At 28.0% G+C, this 24,813-nt stretch overlaps 2 protein-coding genes across 2 annotated transcripts; both read left to right on the top strand.

Moving 5' to 3' along the window:
• The first annotated feature begins 13,569 nt into the window (after positions 1-13,569).
• On the top strand, positions 13,570-16,632 carry LOC113868612 (cysteine-rich receptor-like protein kinase 10). The gene is made up of 7 exons (XM_027504355.1): positions 13,570-14,383; positions 14,480-14,620; positions 14,726-14,847; positions 14,944-15,154; positions 15,353-15,590; positions 16,046-16,196; positions 16,309-16,632. Exons 1-7 carry the CDS (start codon positions 13,570-13,572, stop codon positions 16,630-16,632), a joined length of 2,001 nt encoding a protein of 666 aa, XP_027360156.1.
• Positions 16,633-20,452: 3,820 nt separating this feature from the next.
• Positions 20,453-23,923, top strand: LOC113869005 (putative receptor-like protein kinase At4g00960). The gene is made up of 7 exons (XM_027505082.1): positions 20,453-21,249; positions 21,869-22,006; positions 22,108-22,229; positions 22,311-22,521; positions 22,690-22,927; positions 23,307-23,457; positions 23,585-23,923. Exons 1-7 carry the CDS (start codon positions 20,463-20,465, stop codon positions 23,912-23,914), a joined length of 1,977 nt encoding a protein of 658 aa, XP_027360883.1. The 5' UTR covers positions 20,453-20,462; the 3' UTR covers positions 23,915-23,923.
• Positions 23,924-24,813: the final 890 nt, after the last annotated feature.

The raw sequence follows: 24,813 nt of genomic DNA, 5'->3' as shown, positions 1-24,813 counted from the left end.
AATGTCCTTTAAAATGTATTTACTAGTTATTTGGTCCCCACATTAACATCAGTTAACAGACATGTTCACCTGTCACGTAAAGTGTCTTAAAGAAATATCCTTGTAAAGAAAGAATTTCTTTCCCTTGTTGCGACTTTAATTGAATTTGTCAGTAGAAGAACAGTACCTTTTTATGTTGGAGAATATACATGTAGGCCAGAATTTTCTTATATACTCGATCTAAGTCTTTTATTTAATTTAAATCTAAAGGGTTATAATTTATTACTTCACTGCCAGTTAGATTTAAGTTAAATGAAAAGCTTAAATTGGAGTGTAAGAATTTTTAGACTTACACTAGTATAAAAAAATATTTTTTATATATATTCTCACACTAGTGTAAGTCTAAAACTTTTTCGATCTAAACTTTTCATTTAATTTATATCTAACGGTCAATTAAGTAATAAATTATAACTTATTAGATGTAAGTTAAATTAAAAGTTCAGATTAAGTGTATATCTCTAATCATTGGCTTTATCCGATACTAATGTGAGAAGATTATGCCTAATATATATATTGTTTGTAATCCAAATATCATACAAGAAAACATTTTAAATAAATAAAAAATAAAAAATATTATCAATAAATAATTAAAATATTTAAAATATGTATACTACTTAATATTTACTTTATGGTTTGCATACTAATATAATTTTATATAAACAAATTTATTTGTCTGAAACAATTTTTTGTATGTTTTATATATAAATATACTTTTGATTCATTTTAAAAAAATTATTCTCATGTCAACTATGCATGATTATATTTATTAGCTTAATTCAACAATATAAAAAAATAAATAATTTTTATTAAAAATATAAAAAAATTAATAATTTTTATGATTTACTTTATCAATAAAAATATTTTTATATTAATCCTATAAAATAACTATTTATATGTAATATAAATATTTATTTTTTGTGATATAGAAATTGATATTCTTATATGTGATTTTTTTATTTGAGTAATATAAAAATATTTATCTTAAATTTTTACTTATTATAAAAGAATCTTTTAAAAAGAATTTATAATTTAAAAATTATAATAAGATTACTTAAAATAAAAAAATTACCCATTAAAAAAAAGATTAGTGCTTATTAGTGGACTTTTTTTACGAGCTCGAGATTATCTAAATAGTAGGGTTGAAAAATCAATTTAAATTATATTAATATGTTAATTCGATTTAAAAGAATTAAAAATTGAATAAATTGACAACAAAAAATTATCTGTTATTGATTTTATTTATATTTTCTATTTTATTTAATACTAAATTAAACCAAACCCAAAACATACAAAATTTATAATAATTTTTTTATATTATTATATAATTAATGAGACATTATCTTAAATTATATTTTTTAAAAATTTAATTTTATATTTATTTGGAATTTAAATCAAGTTATGATTTATAATAAAATTTAACACTTTTAATATATTTTCATATTTATTAAATGTTTAATTTTTCTTTTAATAAGTATTATCTCTTAAATAAAAAATCATATATTAATAGAATATTCAATATGTACTTTTTTAATAAAATTTTATTTATTTTTTGACCAATAAATTTAACTGTTATCTCTTCAAAAATAAAGCAAAAACTAATCTAACTGAACTAATTCAAACAACAAAATCTTGAATTAGTTTGATTAAGTCTTTATATTATTTTTAAACAAATCTAGTCTTAATATCTTGTTGGTTTAGATATCTTACCAGTTGATTACATGCTAAATAATGAACACTTTAATATCTAATGGTATTCAAAGAGATATTTATAATTTATAAAATTAAAATTAAATTTATTAGATTGTAATTGTGCGTGTAAAATATGTGTCACACAAATAAATATTTTATATAAATAAAATTTATTTTAAAATTTTATATAATTTTTATTTTTGTAGAATTTAAATTTTTGTCTTTATAATTTAAATATTAAAATATATTTTATTTTTTCCTTATGCAAATTGTAATAAAAGATTTTAAAAATTAATTTCAAAAGAAAATATATTTAATAAAAAAATTCAAATATATACATTTAAATTAATCATTTAATGATCTAAATATTTGCATAATTTTTTAAAAAAAATATTTATTTATATAAATTAAATATTTAGTTTTGTAATCTTGATATGAATACATTATCATTCTAATATAGATATTTATTTACGTAACTTAAATGTTAATGTCTGTTAGTGTTCAATCTTTTATCCCTATTCTTAAAATTAAAATGAAGCAAATAGAATTACACCAATAAAAGCTATATTAATATTTGTAAAATTTATAAATGTCTCAAAATTTTATTTAATTGTGATTATAATTCTATTTTATAAACAATAGTTTACACACAAAAACTAAAGTCCAAAATAACTACATATAAGGGGGGAAAAAACAAAGCATTACATATTTATCAAGTCAGTTCAATTTCAACCATTTTTTTAGCTTCTTGCTAGTTTTGGTATTATGCATCGTGTAATTTGTCCACATACATAATCAAAATGGCATTGTAGAATGAAAACATCATCACATTGTTGAAATGAGATTCACAATCTTGTCTCATGCTTCTTTACCATTCATGTTTTGAGATCATGTGTTTCTCAATATTGCTTACTTGATCAATAGATTACCTGCAATTGGTCAAGATGTGCTATTTACTCAGTTGTTTTACAAAGAACCTGATTATCTCTGTTTTTTCACTTTTGCTTGTACATATTATCCATTTGTTCATCCATACTGTCAACATAAGCTACCTTTTCACTCCAAGGAATATGTCTTCCTTAGTTATTTAGAAGTTTATTGAGGTTACAAATGTCCTTCATTTGATGGCAGACTTTATATTCTTAAAGATCTTCTTTTCAATGGGTCATGATTTCCTTATCTCTCCATGCTCCCAGCTCACGAGCCCTCAACATCTTCCTCTGCACTTAATTTATCATCTCCTTTAGTTGTCATTCATCATAATGTTGTAGTGCCTCCTCTCAATTCTATAGATGTTGTAGTGCCTCCTAATTTTGTGGCTAATGTTGTCTCTCTCAATGATGTTGTGCCTTGTGCTCCTACAATTCCCTAGTACATCTAATATTATTCTTACTGATAGACAATGTTAAGTCACAATCAAAACAACTAAATTATTTAAGGATTTTGTAGTATAGAGCTAAAACTAAGTTGATTCATATAGATATATTTTCAGTTAAATTCAATTTTAAGTTTTCTTTTAAAGAACGCGAGTAAACTTTTGGGAGTTTTAAAAATTGTAAATTAATCAAATTAAATTACGAACGGAATAAAATTGAGTAAAAATGAATTAAGAAATATCAATTTATAGAATACCAAATGCGTATAACCTCGATTATCACAGTATATAAAGATTTTAATCCGAGTTTGAACGTTTACCCAATTCAATTATTAATTCGATTAAATAACCTAATTGAACTAGATCACAGATTAAATCAAATTATCATTAAACCTAACCCGAATTAATTATCAAATTAGAATATCAATTGAATCCTAGTTTGAATTCTAACCACAGAAAAGTTAATCACAATTGCAATACACAAATTTGAGATTGGAGAAAAGGTAACAAACTCGACGCAATTTGGCTCAGAACTCAAATCAGATGTACAATGTTTGGATTCTACAGATTGAATAGGAGGTTTAGTCTTCCATCGAAGCACTTAACTCATGCGAGAATGAGAGAATTTGAGAAAAAGTAAAAATAATGATTCTTATTTTAGTCAAATCTCAAAAACTCAAAGTGTCTAATCGCATCCTCTAATTTAGAATCTTATTAGTTTATTTATAGGTTCTGATTAAGGTAAATTAAGTGGCCAAAATTTGAGCCTCAATAATATCTAAAAGTCCAAATACAATTATTAAATAACAAGGATCCAAATGTAATCCTGCAATAATACTCAACAAATCTGTCTCAACTTCAAAAAATCATAGAAAATCCAAAATAACTACAAATACAATAATCCACATATGTATTTTGAAGCCCTGGATGTATAGAATCTAATGCAACTGTAATAAGACAAAAACGATACCTGTAGACAAAGTTATGGCCAAAAGAGTAATCAGAAGTAGGAATAACTGAAAATACAAAATTAAAACATTTATATGTAACAAGTCTAATTTATTCAAATAACTAAAAAATGATAAAAACTCTAAAAATAAAGCACATAAAAAGTATTTATTAATCAACATAAAACTATAAATGTAAACCTAAAATATGTTACATCATTTATCATTTTCTTCAATCTCTAAGTCAACGTCCACTCATCCAATGCAGACGTGTTATAAACTACGTTGCATGGATACATGTTAGCCCATAAATTTTAACATATCATATATTATATAATATAAAAGAGGCATATATTTGTTCACAAAGATAATAAAATATATCTTATAATACAAAATTACAATACTTAAATTGTTCAACATGACATGACAATACTAAAACATAATTAAGAAAATTAAACTCTAATAGTATCAATCTCATTATTTTCTTCCCCATCATTAGTGAAAATAACTACCTCCAAATTCAGTTCATCAAGAGAAAGACTGGTAACTTTAAGAATTCTGGCACCTTCAAGTGAATCTCATTCATCTCCACCAATATCTTACATTCTAATCTCATTCTCAATATAATTCTTACTTTTCTTTGAGAGAAGACGAAGATTTGTGTGTACAAATACTAAATCTTTAGCTCTTTTAGGATTAAGCCTATTTCTTTTCAAAGAGTGGATAAAGGAATAGGTGCTTCAATTTCTTTCACAACAAGAAGAAGAGCATGATTGTGAAAGAAGCTTCAAGGCAATAGATTAAAGTTTGAGAATTGCAGCTCCATACACAACTCACCATTCTTTTGGTTTTAAGTTCCTCCTATCTTGTAAAGAATCAAATTGGCCAAGCTCTTCAAAAGCACTTGAAAATTTAACAAACTCAGTATTTGTCTCTAACCTTTCCTTCAAATATGAAAAGTAACTTCTTAGGCACTTATTTCTCCATATGCAAACCTCATTATCCTTATATGGTGGAACTCGATTTGGAGCTTCCTCAAGTCATTGTCTACAATAATACCTATTATGCAAATTATAAAATATATAAATAAGTCAATTTGAAACTTGAAATAAAAATTAAATAAAATAAAAATAGTATATTAATTAAATTTTACCAAAGATTGAGTGAATGAGCCAAACAATGAAGAGGTATGTAGTTTTTAGTCCATCTATCAATTAAGATGTTATAAACCACATCATAGAAGGATGAATGTTGATTCAACTCCTTACCCTCTTATTGATATATTGCTAACTTCACTTGCTCAATCATTGAATCTCATTTCTCATAAAGTAAGTGAAGACTTGGCTTATTAGTATTCCAAGAATGAAGCATATTATAAATGGGCTTTGTAAAACTTAGAATATAATCAGCTTTATCCCACCAACTATCATTTAAAATTGTTTCTTTCACAACTACAATCTTCTCAACATCATCCTCCTTATAGTGAGACCATTATTCACTAATAACTATAGATTGAAAACCATGCTTAATAGTTCTAATTTTTTTTAATATAACAATGGTTGAGGCAAATCTAGGCTCAACAATTGCAAGTAGCTTCAAATGCACAAATTGATTAAACATAGCTAGCCTCATAGAATGATTCATTATAAAATTTCTAATAAAATAAGCATCATTAGCAACATTACAAATCCAATTACACTCACCATAAACAACCTTATTAGTTGATGTATTTTTTGGTGCACAAATATTTTTTAGGGCAAGATTTAAAATGTGTACAACACATGGTATCCAAAAAATATGAGGATAGATAGATTCAACAATTGATCCAGCTTGCTTGCAAACAAGAGTATTATTAGTAATGACTTGAACAACATTTTCTAGTCCAACCTCATCAATAGTAGATAAAATTAAATTAGCAATGTAATGTTTGTTCTTATATTCATTTGAACCATCAATAGCTTTCAAGAACATAGGTCCCAAGTCTAAAGTTGCCATAAAGTTTATCAATGGTCTTCTTTGTGCATCAATCCAACCATCAGTTACTATACTTATATCCTTTTCTAGCCAAGTATCTTTTATAGGTTGAAGTAACCTTAGAATGTGAGTATTTTCTCTTTGCAATATGCTAGTCCTTATAGCATTATAAGAAGGAGGAAGAAATCTTGAAATAGAAATGTTTGCAACATATGTGAATGCACTAATAAAATAAGGATTTATTGCAATATTAAATGGTAAACCTGTAGAATAAAACATTCTAGCTATTTCACATGATAAATGGTCTCTTGCCTCATTATTAAATGTCTTTCCTAATGGACCTTCAGTTCCTTTTCTTCTCTTGCTCCCACAAGTTATAGAGGGGTTTGAACTTGTAGTTCCAATGGATAAAGGAACTTACACAAACTTTGATTTTTTACTAGCCTCTCTTTTAAGTTGTTTCATCTCTTACAAATATTCATCTGACACAAATAAACAAGTAGCTATCTCATGTCTTCTTTCTTTCAATAAATGAAATTTTACTCTAAAATAAGAACCCTTGTAAGTTCTTTGACAAAAGTTGTAACGCCAACTTCTTTTTCTTCTACCATCTTTTTTACTTTGTAATAAAGTTACATAACTCTAGAGAGGATTTTTACCCTCAACTGATCCCGTAAAAAATTTACTGATCAAAGATGTCCTAAAACCACTACCAAACCCCACTACTAGAATGTTGTGATTGCATATATTACAGAATAAATTAATATACTTGAATCACTAATTTATTTCACAGTTCATATCAAGTTTAGTATTACTTAAATGTACATAAGATTAATTACAGATTTAAAATTTACCTTGGAGCAGAGATGGAGAGTAGAGATGAAGTAGAGATAGAGAGCAGAGATGAATCATAACTAAGGATTGAGGTGATGTGTAGAAGTTGGAAGGCTGGATAGAGTTTTGCAGAGGTTGGAGGTTGGATGGAGGCGGTGTGCACAAGTTAGAGGCTACTAGACGCTGGTTGTCACAGTTGTTGGTCGCTGCATAGTCGCCACTGCACGTTGAAGATCGAGGTAGTGTGCGAAGGTTGGAGGATTGAGGTAGTGTGTGAAGGTTGCAGGATGGATGGAGTTTTGCGGAGGTTAGTGGCTGATGGAGATGTTATGCGTAGATTGGAGGCTGGAACATGTAAGGTGGATTGCAGGAATGTTGGGAGAAAGAGACGAGTCAGGATTTTGAGCCTAAAACAAAACTTAAACTAATTTTTTTCCCCCAAAAATCTTCCTTTTTCCATACCCATTAATGTATATGCATACTGACAAACATACCAAAGGTTTTTTTGTTTGCAAATGTTTCTGGGTATGTACCAGGTACGTACCCAGTACTAGTACTTGAACAAAAACTATGTACCCGTGCTTCAGAAGTTATAAATTAGGGATCTATAAGCCTCGCCTTCATCATACTTCTCTCTTAACATATATAGAACCAACCTTTGTTAAAGAATCCTTATCTAATCCTCATTGGCTTTCTGCCATGTAAGATGAATATTCAGCCTTTCATGCCAATAATACTTGGACTTTAGTTCCTCTTCCACCCAACAAACAAGCTATTGGCTGCAAGTGGGTGTTTAGCAACAACAAAATCATGTTGGCTCATTTAATTAGTACAAAGCTTGTATAGTTTCAAAAGGTTTCCATCAATAGTATGGTTTTGACTATACGAAAACATTTTCACTTGTTGTAAAGCTTGTAAAAATTCAAGTTATATTTACTCTTCCTCAACAAATAATTGGATCATTCAATAGCTTGATATAAATAATGTTTTTCTCAACGGGAAATTAGATGAAGAAGTGTACATGGTTCAACCTTTGAGATTTGCAACTGCTAATAAGATACTAGTGTGTAAAATGAATAAATCATTACATGACCTAAAACATGTTGCTAGAGCTTGATTTGAGAAACTTACTACCACTCTTCATAATCTTAGCTTTAATAAGTTCAAATGCAACTCATCTCTATTTATTCTCTCGACTTCTACTCAATGCATCTATTTAAACCAACAAATATATGATAAATTAAAACACATAGTTATATATTATATATCAATTGTAATATAAGGAAATATTTTTAAACCTTCTCAATATCATTCTCACAAAGACTATATTAAAAACACTTACTATTATTGTTCTTTAGATGTTACAAAAATTCAAACTTTTAGGATATTTAAAATAAAATAAAATAAAATCTAAAATTGAATATAAAATAGAAAATAGAGAAATCACATAGTAGATTCAAATGGATGGAAGTTCAAGGCTTTGTTTTCTTCTTGTGATTACCTACATATTTTTCAATTCAATTTTATTTATTTAAAGCAATTACTAAACATCTAATCAATTGTTACCACTACTCAATAATCATCCAATATAGTCCTTTTACCAATATGTTACTCTAATGATCATAGAAAGAAACAAAATAAATAAGAGTATTAAAAAATATTATATTTGTTAAATTTAATTAATTGATTAGAAGTCTAAGTAATATATTAATCCTTTTAACTTGTAACCTTAAATTACCTTAGTTCTATTAACCTCCTAATAGTACGATTACCTATTAATTGATTAACTAAGATTTATCTTTAAGTAGTCAATTCAACAACAACAATAATAATAATAATAATAAAGACAATTATAATTGATAAATAACATTAATATCATAAAATCAAATAAGAGTTCAAAATAGGTTAATCACTAGAATCCACCTCTCATGACAAGAGAGGTTTAGTTACAGTCATAAAAATAAAAATAAATGCAACTAAATACAAAATATCCATAATCACAAATAATAAGGAAAAAAAAAAGCTTTTGCAACTAATCTGCTTTGATAAAAGCACAACTCTGTGATGGAGAAGGAAGGAATAAGAGGAGCTTAAGATAAAAGGTTTAGAGTTCTAGTGTGTAGAGATGGTAGGTCAAATGTTAACGATGAAGTGTTCTTTACCAAAGAGAGTAGGACCTTTATATAGAATGCAAAATCCAAAATTTTATGATTTGATCTTAAAAAGATATGACTTTTTGTTGTTAGATTTGAAATTTAGATATAAAGTCAAAATTTAAATTCAAATTTAAAATTCACTTATGCTTTACTCATTTTAACAAAATTTTTTCATTATTTGACTTATTTTAACCAAGTTATACTGTCATCACTTCTTACAATAAAATCAAAAAAAGCTTAACCAATTCAAATGAAAAATAGGCTAAAATATTACATAATAACAATTTATCAACACTCAATTTAGTTCTTAAGAGAGAAAGATTGTGTACTTATTAATTACATAAGTATCTTATAGAACACTTAATGTCACATATGAGTAAATTTATTAATATTAAATAAGTAGTGTTAAGTAGAAACTAAAACCATCGATAAAATACACTTTTAAGAAATATTTTTATTAATATTTTTCTTTTTAAAAACAAAAATAACTAACATATTTGAAAACAATTTAAAAAAAAAAAGTTTGATCTAAAGTCAAATATCCAACTTAGGTCAAACTATTTTTATGACTAGCACTTCGCCTAGATTTGCTGTGAAAAGAATCACTAACTAGACTCATGTCAAACTCGATTACAACCCTAAGCATCAATTATTGCACAAATACCCTTCTATTACCTAACAATGATGACACATTGTAAATTTTATTGGACACATCATACATGCTGAATAAACATTGGACATACTTTCATACGTAAAAAATTATAGTATCATATGCATATGTAACAAATCCACCTTAGCTAATGATGCTTATATACATAAAAGGAACCCGTTGATGTATGTAATTTGTTTTCATTGTTTATACTTTTATTTTGGCTAAAATTTTACTAACTTGGGAATTGGAGTGTTTCTTAGAAGAAAATCAGTCTTTGAAAATCATTAAAGTATTGTGAATGGACCCTACTCAATACCAAGAGTTTAAGGCTGCTCTTAGTACTCAAGTACTAACCAAAATTTTAAATTTTTAAACTAAAAAATATATAATACATATAAAAATAAATAAAACTTAAGATAATGAATTTATTTCAATATATCATTTTTTTTCATTTTAAAGTTATCTAAATATTGAATCTTTATTAAAATTTATTTTTTTTATCTTTCTTCCTTTTTTAGAAGAAAATTTACCCTTAAACAAGTATTGAGAGACCAAAATTATAGGTAATAACGTGGTTAAATTTATATTTAATTAGTAATAAATTTATGTTTATTTTAATATTTTTTATTATGTTTTCGAGAGATTTACATTTATAAAATTTTGAATTTAAATAAACATTTACTCAAATTTAGGAGGTCTTTACATGCATCATTTACGTGTTCACTATCATGGTAGTCTCTGCCGGTGACTTTGGGGCATTCATCGTTTATCTGACGTAACCATGACTCATGGTTTGCCATTGCAAAATATTGGACTTTTTTTCCTTATCTTTTTTTTTGGGACTGCACATCGTCAAAATCAAGTAAGTAGATGTCAAATCTCAGGGGAAACGCAACCAATAAATAGCTTGGCTTGCTTTATTGACTTCCTTCACGTGTTATTAACATCAATAGCTTGTACTCGAGTTTTTTACAGGAATATTATAAAAAACTTTAGTCCATTTATTTACCGATGTAGATTTAATTTCAGTGTAAGCTATTGGCATAGAACCAAATTCTGAGTTTCTATTTTTATTTTTTTTTATATTTTAATATAATAAAATAAATATTATTATTTAAATTATATTTATATATTTATTTATTTATATTTTATTAAAATAAATATTTTCTTAGTTATATATAATAAAATAAGGTTTATTTATTATTTAATTTATGTTTATATTTTTATATTATTTAAAAATAAATAAAAATAATATTAATATTAATTTTAAATATGTATTAAAATTTATTTGACAGATTTAAGATAATAAATAGTATTTAGATTTTTTATTATATTATTTAATATAATTTTAATTTTTTGAAAATGATATTAATATTTTATTCTAAAATTATATTTTTAGTTATTTAATATTGTATTTATAAAACAAATTAAAATTACAATAATAATTTATTTAATTTTATATATTTATAAATAAATAAAAGTATTAAATCATAACTAGTTTATTTATTTATTTTGAAATATTAATCTTTATTAAAATTTATACATAATTATTTATTTAAAAAATATGTTATTAATATTAATAAATATAATCAAACAATATTATGTAGATATATTATATATATAATTATATATTTAATATAAATTACAAATATTAAAAATTTAAAAGTTGCAATAACATTCATAAAATTTAAAATAACATTAAAAAAAATTTAAAATAATAATAACAACATAAATTAATGGTAGAAACTAGAAGCTTGAGCGATATTTGAACATATCTTTCTTGTATGACCAAGAATATGACAATAAGAACAATTTTTTGTTCGACTTTGTTATTCTCTAATGTTCATATCTGTTCTTATCCTATTGGACTTGGGTCGACCCTTTAAAGTTCTTTTCAATTCTAGATTTGGACACAAAGTTGAGCCCGTGTAAGTTGGTCAATAGTCTTCGTGTCTTAGTTCTCCAAACTGACCTTCGTATACCTTAGAAACTTGTTGTAAGGTATACACAAGAGATATGTAGATGTCAAAGTTGTGATGTGTGTATAAACATGAAGCAAGTACATGAGAACATAAGATGTGAACTTTTTGAAACTTGCTATAATTTCACCACATCACAAATGTCGTCATCGTTGTGGAACTGACCACTATTACGGAGATAGTTAATTATTAATGTTGTTATAAATTTGTTATTATCTTTATTAATGCATTTTGTCTTCATCAATGTTACTTTAGTAACATGAAAATGTTTATTTCAAAATATTTGTCTCAACTATAAATAATTAATTTATAATTTAATATTTTATTTGTTTTTTAAAAATATATTTTTTATTTTCAAATAAAATTTATTCAAAATTATAATAGTAAAGTTTTAGAGTTTAAAAAGGTATTAAAAATTTTAATATTAAATAATGTTATTTTTAAAAAAACTAACTCAATTAAATAAAATTTTTATTCAAAATATCATTTTATCATACTAATATTTAAAAATATTAAGTCAAAATTACATATTTAAATAAATAAATAAACAGAATAATATTTAATATATTTATTTAATTTTTAAAAATAAATTTATTATTCTTTAAGTATAAATAATCTAACCATTAACATTATTATCTAAAGTAATATATTTATGATTTAAATATTTTATTTATTTTTTAAAATTATCTAAAATAATTTACTTATTATTTAATTATTTTAATTAGTTTTTAAAAATTTAAAAATTAATAAAAAGTAAATATTATTTATTATCTTAAATATGACAAATAAATTTTAATAAGCATTTAAAATTAATATTAATATTATTTTTATTTATTTTTAAATAATATAAAAATATAAACATAAATTAAATAATAAACCTTATTTTATTATATATAAATAATAAAATATTTATAAATATTTATTTTAATAAAATATAAATATATATATATATATATAAATGTAATTTAAATAATAATATTTATTTTATTATATTAAAACATAAAATAAAATTAAAAAAAAATAGCAACTCAGAATTCGGTTCTTAAGATGCCAATAACTTGCATTGAAATTAAGTCTACATCGGTAAATAAAATAACTAAAATGCTATTTGAGTAAATTTTTTTTTTTTACAATATTCCTGTAAAAAAATTCGCTTGTACTCATCATTTTATTTAAATTAATTTTACATTATATTTTAAAATAAAATAAAAATTTATTATTCTAATACGCTCATGAGAAAAATATCATGTTTCTAAGAATTAAAATTTTATTAAAGTCTTTTAAAAATATGTAAATTTACTTATTTTATCAATTTTATTGGAGCCAAATAAGATAACGAACAACAAAATAATTTTTTTTGCTAGTAATGAACAACAAAATATTCAACCTATGTACTTAATATCAATACGTATTCAAAACTTAAACTTAAGATTGTTGATTAAAACATAACAATTTCATACTAATTCATGTATTTATTGTCTAAGCCTAAAAAATAATGTAAAATACGAAAATTAAATTGGTGTTACCCCATCTTTGTCAATAGTCCTCCATAATCATTATTTAATTCAATTAGCATTTCTAAAATATAAATAATAAAAAATATTAATTTCAATTATTAAGATTAAATTTAAGTAATTAATAATGATAAAATTTTATTAAAAAAATATTTATTATTCTTTTATATCTTTAATATAATAAATATATTTTTAATAAAATTTTGCTAATGATATTATTTATTAATTAAATAATGTTGATATTATTTATTAATTAAAATTAGAATATTATTTCTATAATTTATAAATAACATTAAAATAAAATAAAACCTTAATTTTAAGCGAGGTAACTAAGGGGCAAAACAATAATATAACTTGGAAAAGTACAGTGTAGAATGGATGATTGGTGAGAGACGGTGATGAAAGGATCCATGGATTCGATGAAGCAAATGTTACTGTTGATCCTCCTTGGCTTCCTCAACTTGGATACTGGTAAAGCACAGAGACAAAACTCTTCCCTCTTCCCAGTCTATCTTCACCAAAACTGTTCAGGCGCCAACACCACCGCCAACAGTGCCTTCCAACTAAACGTAAGGACCCTCCTCACTTCCTTATCTTCCAACGCCACCGCGCAATTCCTCAACACAACCGTCGCCGGAATATCCCCCTCCGACAGTGTGTTCGGACTGTTCATGTGCAGAGGCGACGTGCCCCCTCCTCTGTGTGGACAGTGCGTTGTGAACGCAACGCAGCGTCTCCTCTCACAGTGCTCCCTCGCCGAACAGGCCGTTATATGGTACGACGAGTGCATGGTTCGTTACTCCAACCACTCTTTCTTCTCCACCGTCGACACCAGGCCCCGTGTTGGCCTCCTCAACACCGCCAACATCTCCAACCAGCAAGCCTTCATGCGCATCCTCTTCCGAACCATGAACACAACCGCTGACATGGCTGCCAACTTTTCTATTGGTGCCAAGAAATATGGCACCAAGCAAGCCAACATTTCTGGGTTTCAGTCTCTCTTCTGTTTGGCTCAGTGCACCCCTGATTTGTCGCCAAGAGATTGTAGAAGGTGTTTGAGTGGTGTGATTGGGGATCTTCCTTGGTGCTGTCAAGGAAAGCAGGGTGGAAGGGTTCTTTATCCAAGCTGTAATGTTAGGTACGAGCTCTACCCTTTCTATCGCGTCACTGCTTCCCCACCATCGCCACTTCTTCTTCCTCCTACAGTTCCTGCTAATTCGGGAGGTACTTGCTTTCAAGGCTTTTATTTCACGGTTTCATATGGGGTGAAGTTGGTTAATTTTGTTATTTACCTTTCACCCACAAGTATATATATTGCAGGGAATGGTGGGATCTCGGCAGGGACTGTTGTTGCAATTGTGGTTCCAATCACGGTTGCTGTTATTATATTTATCGTTGGCATTTGTTTCTTAAGTAGAAGAGCGAGGAGGAAGAAGCGTGATTCTGTAAAAGAAGGAAAGAGTATGGACTCGTGTGAATCGAAAAGTTTTTTCTTTCTTTTTTGCTTGTTGCTCTGCTCTCTCTTGTGCTGTAATTTTATCTTAGACATTTGATTTGGCATTTTAGCTGCACACGACATTAGCACTGTGGAGTCCTTGCAATTCGATTTCGGTACAATTGAAGCAGCCACGGACAAATTCTCTGCGGATAACAAGTTGGGGGAAGGTGGATTCGGTGAGGTTTATAAGGTAAGGCACTAAGTTAGTATAGTTTTTTGTTACTATGTAAGAAGCAAATAAGATCGATCTACACATGTATCATTTAATTTTATATGGGAAATTCAGGGCACTCTTCCAAGTGGACAAGAAATAGCTGTCAAGAGACTCTCCAAAAGCTCTGGGCAAGGTGGAGAAGAATTTAAGAATGAAGTAATGGTGGTTGCCAAGCTTCAACACAGAAATTTAGTGAGGCTTCTGGGATTTTGCTTTCAAGGAGCAGAAAAGATACTTGTTTATGAATATGTGCCCAAAAAAAGTCTGGACTATATTCTCTTTGGTAGGTCCATCCTTATGAATTCTACACTCTGCATGTTCAGTATATACACAATTGTTGCCAAACTACAGTAAGTTATGTATGATTTAACACAGTTGGGCACTGGAGTAACAGTAATCTAGATAAAACCATATTAAATTTTATGCTTTCACTTTTATTTGACATTTTTCGTATGACTTGAATATTTTGTCCAATTTGTAGATCCTGAAAAACAAAGGCAGTTGGATTGGGCAACACGGTTCCAGATTGTTGGAGGGATTGCTCGAGGCATTCAATATCTCCATGAAGATTCTAGACTTAGAATTATACATCGTGATCTTAAAGCTAGCAACATATTATTGGATGGAGAAATGAATCCTAAAGTCTCAGATTTTGGCATGGCAAGAATATTTGGAGTTGATCAAACTCAAGGAAACACCAGCAGAATTGTAGGGACTTAGTAAGTACAGATTTCATGTTTCTTGAAACACTGGTTTGGCGCCGGTTCAAGAGGAGGCTGCTAAAGCACATGCTTAGGCTTCCTCCTTCTGTAACATATATAGTTAAAATATAAATTAATAAAAAATTATAATAAATTTACAAATATTATTAACGATTAATATTTTTTATAAAAAAATTAAAAAGTTATATTATTAATTGATGGGTAATAGTTAGAGGTGGTTTTCCTAAAAACAAAAAGACATGCTCTTTTAAATTAATATAATTTTTTTATAAATTAGATTCTTTTATCTTTTAAAAATCGGCCTCTTATTATAAAGAAAATGGACCTTTTATCAATTAATTTTTTAAAATTTTATCTTATAATTTGCTTTAGGTTTATGTTGGGATGACCCTGCTGGTTTGTATACTATGCTGACAGTTATGTGGTGATGATTCAATATATGTTATATGCAGCGGTTACATGTCTCCAGAATATGCAATGCATGGAGAGTTCTCTGTTAAGTCAGATGTGTACAGTTTTGGAGTCCTCCTTATGGAAATTATAAGCGGCAAAAAGAATAGCTCTTTCTACCAAACAGAAGGTGCTGAGGATCTATTGAACTATGTAAGTAGAGATGATATTTAGCTTCCTTGGCTTAATTCATCCAAATTGTGTTCTTCGAATGAAAAGGAAAATGATGTGGTGCTCACACCGTGACGATCAAATTTTGATGTAGGCTTGGATGCTTTGGAAGGATGGAGCACCCTTGGAGCTGATGGACCCCATATTAAGAAAATCATATACTCAGAATGAAGTTATCAGAAGCATTCATATTGGTTTGCTCTGTGTCCAAGAAGATCCAGCTGACAGACCTACAATGGCGGCAATAGTTCTTATGCTAGACAGTAACACTGTTACTCTACCAACTCCTAAGCGGCCTGCATTTTTCCTTAATACTGATTCAAACATGCCAAAGGAGATGCAAATTGATGAATCTATAACAATGTCAGTACCAAAGTCAGTGAATGAGATGTCGGTCAGTGAAATGGATCCTCGATAAGCATGAGTTCTTGGAGGTTTTAATACGTATATTATCCATGTGGTTATTAGTCATAGTTTCATATGACAGTATTTCGAAATCTTGGAACACTTTGTGCTGTAGTGAACCTAGAAGGATGTAGTGTTGTTAAAAACTGGTGTTTGTAAACCCTAAACCCTAACAAAGTTTAAATTATGCACCTGTTTATGATTTCTTGAATTGTAAGATTTCTTCAATAGTATGAAGACTGTAGCGTATCTACATTGAGACTAATCCTTTGTGTCAATTCTTTGACTATGGAACGATCACCGACAGAGTGAAACAGATGAAAAAAACTTTGGGTCTTGTGTTTTCTTAGTGTAACATGAGTAGTAACTTACTTGATATATATAATAATATATCTGTGTCAGTTAACAATCTATGGGCTCATGTTTAAAATCAAATTTTTAGTGTTTTGCTTATTGCTTAATTATTTTGTAACCGTCAATTGTTGCTTCAGTATCTTGTAATGATCAATTGTTTTTTTCTCCTTTTGTTGATAACTATTGACAGATATATTTTAACTTTTGAATTTTAGTCGATCATCAAAATTACACTGTATTGTTACCCTATAATTAATATCCTTGGTTCTAGCAAAGAATATATAATAATATTTCATTTAAAGGAAACTTTATATATTTGATAAAATAAATTCTATAATTTAAATCATCTAATAATAAAATTTTTTTTTTTGTAAAATTAAAACACTCGTTAGTGTGTGACCTCGTTGGTTCAATATCAAGCCAATAATAAATTAATAATTAATTTATTAATCCAGGTTGGTGTTTAGAAACATTCCTCAACATTTGGATAGTAATATTTTACTTTCAAGAACTGTTAGAAAATAATATAACATTTCCTTCCATCCTTACAGCCTTGAATTAACTTTAGAGTGAGGTATAATTTGTCAAAACTTTAATAAGTTAATTTATCATGATTGACTAGAGAAAATTCATTTCTTCTTTCATTCAATTACTTGGGCAAGTCTTAATTTTTAATAGAGCTCAAACTCATTATCTAGAGTTGATGAATTCTTTCTTGAACTATAATTAATCCTACAAGTATTCAATTATATCTAATATCTTTTCAACTAGTACTCTAAAGTAATAGGTGTTCAGAATTAAAATATAATAAATAACTTATTGATCACTATGATAATATCAGGTCAAAAAAAATTATATATATTTTTTAAAAAAATTTCTATTGACAATTTAAGGTAATATTAATCATAAAAAAAATTTTCAATTTGAGTCAGTTTAATGACTACATACATATGTACGTCATCTATATATGTAAATTAATAAATGAGATCTATTAATATTTATCTAATAAAAATACTATCACATATATATTGATCCTTTTAAATTATTCATGTTTTATTTATAATAGTCCTATGATAATAACAATTTATATTAAATTATACTAAACATGTTTCTCATTTTCATAATAATTATTATGATAACAAATCTTTAATTTAATAAAAAAAATTATCAAATAAATTATTATGTCAAAATAATAAATATAAAAAAAAAAATAATACTTTATTATTATAACTGAAATAAAATATATGATAACTTTAAGTCTTGTACACGTAGGCTTATTCCCTACACGTAGAAGGATTTGAAAATTATGCATACCCATTGCTGACCATGCAGCATAGAACTGTGAAAGTCAACCAATCACTATCTGGCTAACAGATAGAGATATTCTGATTCATCATTTTTTCCATAAAACATACCGCACTGATATTTGCCACCACAGTTCTTTTCTCCACCAATTATTAAGAAATAAGATGGTTAAAAGTAGCTTTAAAACTAACGAAGATTTTTTTAAGAGAAAAGTTTAATTAGTGGAGCTTTTATTTCTCTATTTTAAAAGTGCTCTATTAAGATAATAAAATCATGAGTACAAAAAGCTTTTAACTCGTTGCTAACTCAACATGATGTTTTATATATAAAATCTCGCTTTCGAGTCTCTCCTTCATAATTGAGAGTGCACAACAACTAGCAAAGTCATTAAGGACACACAATTAGAAAAACAAGTGATGAGAGGGGAGGGAAAGGATGTGGCTCATCCATGGTGGTTGGGGTAGTTGGATATTTTCGACACTATTCTATTTGATTAGTATAGCCATTGGTCAATACTAGGATCGCTTTATTGACGTGTGTAGCAGGCCGTGTTGCAGCAGTTGTGACGTGCGAGGGGGGGCATTGAAATTTAAAAGTGATTGCACACGTCCATTTTACCAAACTGTTCTCCTTCTTTTCCTGTTGAGACTGCATGCCATAATTGCCATTGCAAACGAGGCAGTTAAAGCGATCGAGCCTGTTCAGTGTTCAAACAAAACACTCCACAAATTACTACCTCAACTCCAACGCTTCCCTCCACAATGGTTTTGTGTTATGACTCGGCAACAATTGAAGCTGCCACACACAGCTTCTCAGATGATAACCAAATCGACCAAGTTGGTTTTGGTGCAGTTTATAAGGTGATTTTCCACCTTTTGTACTGCAATAGTTACATTCTTCTTAATCTTGCGCACTTCATTGAAGTAAAATTCTATGTTTGAATTTAGTGTATGAATATGAAAAAAGTTCAATTAGAAAAAACAATTAATTACTGTCCTACAAGATATTCCCCAAGTCAACACAGCAAAATTTCTTCACCGTGTTTATAAAATTTATAGATATACAGATTATCTGTTAAATTAGTTTTTATTTGAGAATTAATTTGTGATAGGGTATTGTCTTTGAAAGTGGCCAAAGCAAATTTGATATGTGTATGAACTTAAGTAAAGTTTGCATGATAGCAGCCAAAGCAAATTAAATGAGCAAGTTGTTAGGTTAACGACTCCCAACATTAATTAATATTATATACACGGATACTATTAGATTAAAATATTTTTAACAAAAGAATTAAGAATATATTATATAAATAATTTTAAATTCACTAAATATTATAAATTAATTAAAAAATTTATTGTTAATAATAATAATTTGTTATATTAAATAAGCCTAAATTAAAGATATCAAACTTTTATATTTATGAAATAAATTATTAAAGAACTAAATTTTAAATTAAGATTAAATTGAAATAAATAAATATTAAATACAAAATAAGTCACATGATAAAATAAAAATATAATTTTTTTGAAAATACTCTTATTTAAAATTAAAGACTCATATTTAATATAGAGAGATAAATTATTACTCTTTCTATTTTTTCACAAGGCATATTTAACTTAACTCTATAAATAAAAAAATAGTTAACCTAATTAATTTTTTAAAAATAGAATCATATGATAATTTTACTCTATATTCAATATTATTGAGCCTTATCCTATTATTAACATTTTTTTAAAATCTAAATTTAAATTTGCCAAATTTATTTAAAAATTATACATAATAAATACTTCATAAAAATAAAAATATTCAACAAAAATTTCTAAAAAATGTATTATAAAAAAATATGAGCGTGTAAATTTCATTAACTGAGGAATCTAATTAAATAAAAATCTAAAATTTGTATAAAATCAGTAAAACTTAATTTAAAATTTAAAAATTTGAAGAAAAAATAAAATAAATGATTTGATAAAAAAGTAGTTATTAAAAAAAAAAAAAAAGTAAAAGTGATAAAATGTGAGTAGAAAAAGTAGGCATGGGTATTTCGCCGGGTCAAACTTAAGTTCATTCCAACCTCCAAACTGGGAAAGACATGGGCACGCATCCACCGCCCACAATAATAACAGCACACCCTTTTCTTCCCAGAAAGAAGAAAAAAAAAATATTGATGATCCAAATTGAATCTCAACAATGGTTATCTCAAAACAGAACCTGAGAATCCTCAACGCGCTTCTCTCTCTGTATGGGTTATTAAGCTTCCCAACGAAAGCAGAAGCAGCTCCTACATACATAGGCACTTACTGCAATGACAACACCACATACGCACCTCAAAGCAGATTAGGCGCCAATCTCAATGTCCTCCTCCATTCTCTCACCACCAACGCCTCCCAACAACAAGACGGTTACTACATGACCATCATGGGCTTCGGAACCACAGACGCCGTCAACGGCGTCTTTCTATGCCGCGGCGACGTCAACGCCACCACCTGCCAACACTGCGTTGCCGACGCTGCCGGAGAAATCACGCGCCGCTGCCCCAACCAAACGGAGGCCGTAATCTGGTACGAGGAGTGCTTGGTGCGCTACACCAACAAGTACTTCAAGTACTACAGCATCGTCCCCAGGTTGAACCCGCGGGACGGGAAGAACGTCTCTGGCGTTGACTTGGGAAGGTTCAACCAATCATTGTTCGGATTGTTGAATGAGTTGGCGACGGAAGCGGCGAATTCCCCGTCGGCGAAGAAGTTCGCAACAGGGGAAGTGGAACTCACGAGGTCGCAGACGGTGTATGGATTGGGGCAGTGCACCGCCGACATAACCAATTATCAGTGTGAGACGTGCTTACGAAATGCCATCGGAACTCTACCCGCTTGCTGCAGCTCGCGACAGGGCGCAAGTGCTCTGCTTGCGTCCTGTTTTGTCAGATACCAACTGTACCCATTTTACAGTATGACCGCCACCTCTTCATCTTCTTCAGGTAATTCGTCATTTCATCTACTCAAGTATGAACCTATTGATAAATTTTGGCATGTTAATAATGAGTGTGATTGGTTTTAGGTTCAAATGCATATCCATTTTGCATTGAAATGCATATAAATTTACGTTTAATTATAAACAATATTAACAGTGTTTAAATTTTGCATATCATAAAATGTTGCACTAATTCATCTTTTCATAGACATGATGTAGACTAGACTCAAAACAAATTGAATACTTAAAGTTATTCTGAAATTAATCTCTAATATAAATACGAAAATTAATATGAATTTTATGTGATTACGACACAAAATTTATCAGAATGAACATACTTCTTATATCATTTAAATTTGTTCACATTATAATGTTTACACCCGTATACACCCTTTGATATTTCTTTTTGTTATTATCACATTCACTGAATATATGTATTGCTTTCTTTTTCTTCCACTTTTATCCCTCTCTTCTTTATACGTATACAGCTAAAAGAGGTATGAAATAATTTGTATCCTTTATCATATCTGTATGCAAGGTAGATAAAGTTCTGTTAACATTATTGTTTGGTCAATTATTTTATTGACAGAGCTCAAAACTTACCTAATTCAAATATTGTTGTGCAGGAAAAAGTAGAATTGAAACAAAAACGGTTCTCATCATTGTTTTCTTGAGCGTAGTTCCGATAATGCTCTTATTTTTGAGCTGTTATTGTGTACGAAGAAGATCGAAGATGAAACGCAGGACAATTCTAAAGGAAAACTGTATGTGATTTAAGGAAAATAGAACTGCTATATCTTTCTTTTTTTTTCAATTGCTGATGATTTTTTGCGTGCTTACATCAAAGATTCGTTTATTGGCTCAGTTGGGGATGAACTTAACACTTTAGAATCGTTACAATTCAATTTGGCTATAATTGAAGCTGCCACAAACAAGTTTTCACCAGAAAACAAGATAGGCAAAGGAGGATTTGGTGTTGTCTACAAGGTAACCCAATGGGATTAAAAGTATAATCAAGGATTTGTATGCTTATTTGTGTCATGGCTGACCAATCGACTATAATTTTAGGGTATACTTTTTGATGGACGACAAATAGCAGTAAAGAAACTCTCAAGAAGTTCAGGACAAGGTTCAGTAGAATTTAAAAATGAGACTTTACTAATAGCCAAACTTCAACACAGAAATTTGGTGACCTTATTAGGATTCTGCTTGGAAGAACAGGAGAAGATGCTTGTATATGAGTATGTGCCTAACAAGAGTCTCGATTACTTTCTATTTGGTAACAAACTTCTAGCTTTACTTTAAGTTATTTCTTTACTTTTGTTTGGACTTAGAATGATTGTTATGAAAAATATACTGTTTCTTTTAAAACTTTCTTTCAACTTAATAAGAAAAACTATTCCACACAATAGTTTCTTACCACAACCAATTTATGATGAAATTGTAGATCCCCAAAAGCAAAGAGTACTACAATGGTTTGAACGTTACAAAATTATTGGAGGAATCGCACGAGGAATTCTTTATTTACATGAGCATTCACGACTTAAAGTTATACATCGTGATCTCAAACCCAGTAATGTGTTGTTAGATGATAATATGAATCCAAAAATATCAGATTTTGGCATGGCAAGAATAGTTGCTATTGATGAAGAACAAGGAAATACTAATAGAATCGTTGGAACATAGTAAGTACTTCTACAATTAATTATTGTTCTCATATAAATATCTTATACACTAGTTAATATAAGTTTAAAATTAGTGTTTACTTGTACTATAATTATGCTATTTTATATAATTTAAAATATTTTTGCATGAAGAAGCAAGATAAAGTTCCAGAAGTTCTTGATTTTTCACTTAAACAAGTTCTTTAGGTTGATTTATTTTCTTTTCCTTAATATAAAAAATTAACTAAATTCTGTTATTAAATATTGAAAAATATGAAAATTAAAGCTTGTTATAAGGCATACACTAAAAGATCATTGTGATTGGTACCCAATGTACAAAATATACTATCTTTTATCTTTCATTTCAACACAACTCTAATATTAATAATATATTTTACAGTGGTTATATGTCTCCAGAATATGCAATGCATGGACAATTTTCTGAAAAATCAGATATATTTAGTTTTGGAGTCATAATTCTCGAGATAATTAGTGCTAAGAAGAATGCTCGTCCAATTGAATCACAAGATTATGATGACCTCCTAAGCATTGTGAGTATTGAAATCTGTTATAGTTTTTTCTCTGTGCTGATGCTCACATATACTATCATCTCTTTTGTTTGGAAAATAAGTAAAAGATGAGAATGATCCAAATTCTTAATGAATGAAATTTCTGCAGGCTTGGAGACAATGGAGGAATCAAACCCCCTTAGAAATACTGGACCCTGATCTAAAAGACTCCTTTTCTCATAGTGAAGTTATTAAGTGTATTCAAATTGGTTTATTGTGCGTCCAAGAAAATCCAGACGATAGGCCTAATATGGCAAAAATTGTGTCATATCTTAGTAGCCTTTTGGTTGAATTGCCACTTCCTCACGAGCCTGCATTTTCCATGGATATGGAAATGAAGCTAAACATGTCAACAATGGAATCGAGTTTGGATCAATCTACAAATAATTCGGCAGTATCATCAATCAATGACATGTCTAAAAGTCATTTTTTCCCTTGAATAACATGAGGTTGATCTTTTCGTGAAATGATTATTTATTTATTATATTTGACGCTAAAGTGCCATGGCTAGTCATTTGCTTTTCAATGGTTTGATTAATCCTATTTTTCTCACCTTTATTTTTTGAAAAAACAAAATAAGATGTCCTAAATGCATTCATCACTTCTGTTCCAGCTATTACAAGTACTAGTGATCAAAATGAGGCATGCTAGTTGATCATATCAGTGGAAAATAGATTGTAGACCTTAACCTTAAAACATTTATAAACACCAAAACACAAATTGATGTTCTATATCTATGTGAAATCCAAGCCATAGATAAATCACAACTTAGCAAGTTAACTTGACCACTAATCTTTCATGATTAAAAAAACGATTTTAATTATTATATATCTTTTATAATTTTAAATATCTTGAAAATGATTTTAAATGAATCAATTTTACAAGCTTTTTTATAATTTCAAACATTTTTCAATTTTCCAAATATTCGTATAATCCACTAAGTACTTCCAAATATTCATGTTGGGTTTACAAACTCTGTAGGGTGAAAAGTTTGAAGCTGCTAAACTTCGCAAACTTTTATTTTCTGTTTTACTCTAGATTTATCTTAAATTATTTGCTGTCTTAAAATATTGTTTTTAATAGTAATTTTTATCAACAAATCACTGCATTAACAATTTAAGTAATTAAAGTGTAAGTAAATGATTAATATACTCTAATTGATTAATAGGAATAATTTAGTGAAATCAATTTATTTTAATATGATAATTACTAAATTTATTATATTTTTAAACTACGTATATTATTACTAAGTGACATGTAAATAAGAAAGGAGGAATATCTAACTATGCAAACTTATTGATATATGAGAATATAAAAAAAGAAGAAGATAATATACGT

The sequence above is a fragment of the Abrus precatorius genome, unplaced genomic scaffold (genome assembly GCF_003935025.1).
Source record: "Abrus precatorius isolate BTA unplaced genomic scaffold, Abrus_2018 Scaffold6, whole genome shotgun sequence".
NCBI lineage: Eukaryota > Viridiplantae > Streptophyta > Magnoliopsida > Fabales > Fabaceae > Abrus > Abrus precatorius.
Note: the sequence above shows the minus strand (reverse complement) of the source record. Positions and strands in the feature narration are given on the sequence as shown.

Bases quoted from the DNA above. Each gene is read 5' to 3' on its own strand.
- LOC113868612 (XM_027504355.1), top strand. From the start codon at position 13,570: ATGGATTCGATGAAGCAAATGTTACTGTTGATCCTCCTTGGCTTCCTC. The intron at 14,621-14,725 runs GTATGGACTCGT...TTGGCATTTTAG, and splicing joins TTCTGTAAAAGAAGGAAAGA to CTGCACACGACATTAGCACT. The intron at 14,848-14,943 runs GTAAGGCACTAA...TGGGAAATTCAG, and splicing joins GATTCGGTGAGGTTTATAAG to GGCACTCTTCCAAGTGGACA.
- LOC113869005 (XM_027505082.1), top strand. From the start codon at position 20,463: ATGGTTATCTCAAAACAGAACCTGAGAATCCTCAACGCGCTTCTCTCT. The intron at 22,007-22,107 runs GTATGTGATTTA...TTATTGGCTCAG, and splicing joins GACAATTCTAAAGGAAAACT to TTGGGGATGAACTTAACACT. The intron at 23,458-23,584 runs GTGAGTATTGAA...AAATTTCTGCAG, and splicing joins ATGATGACCTCCTAAGCATT to GCTTGGAGACAATGGAGGAA.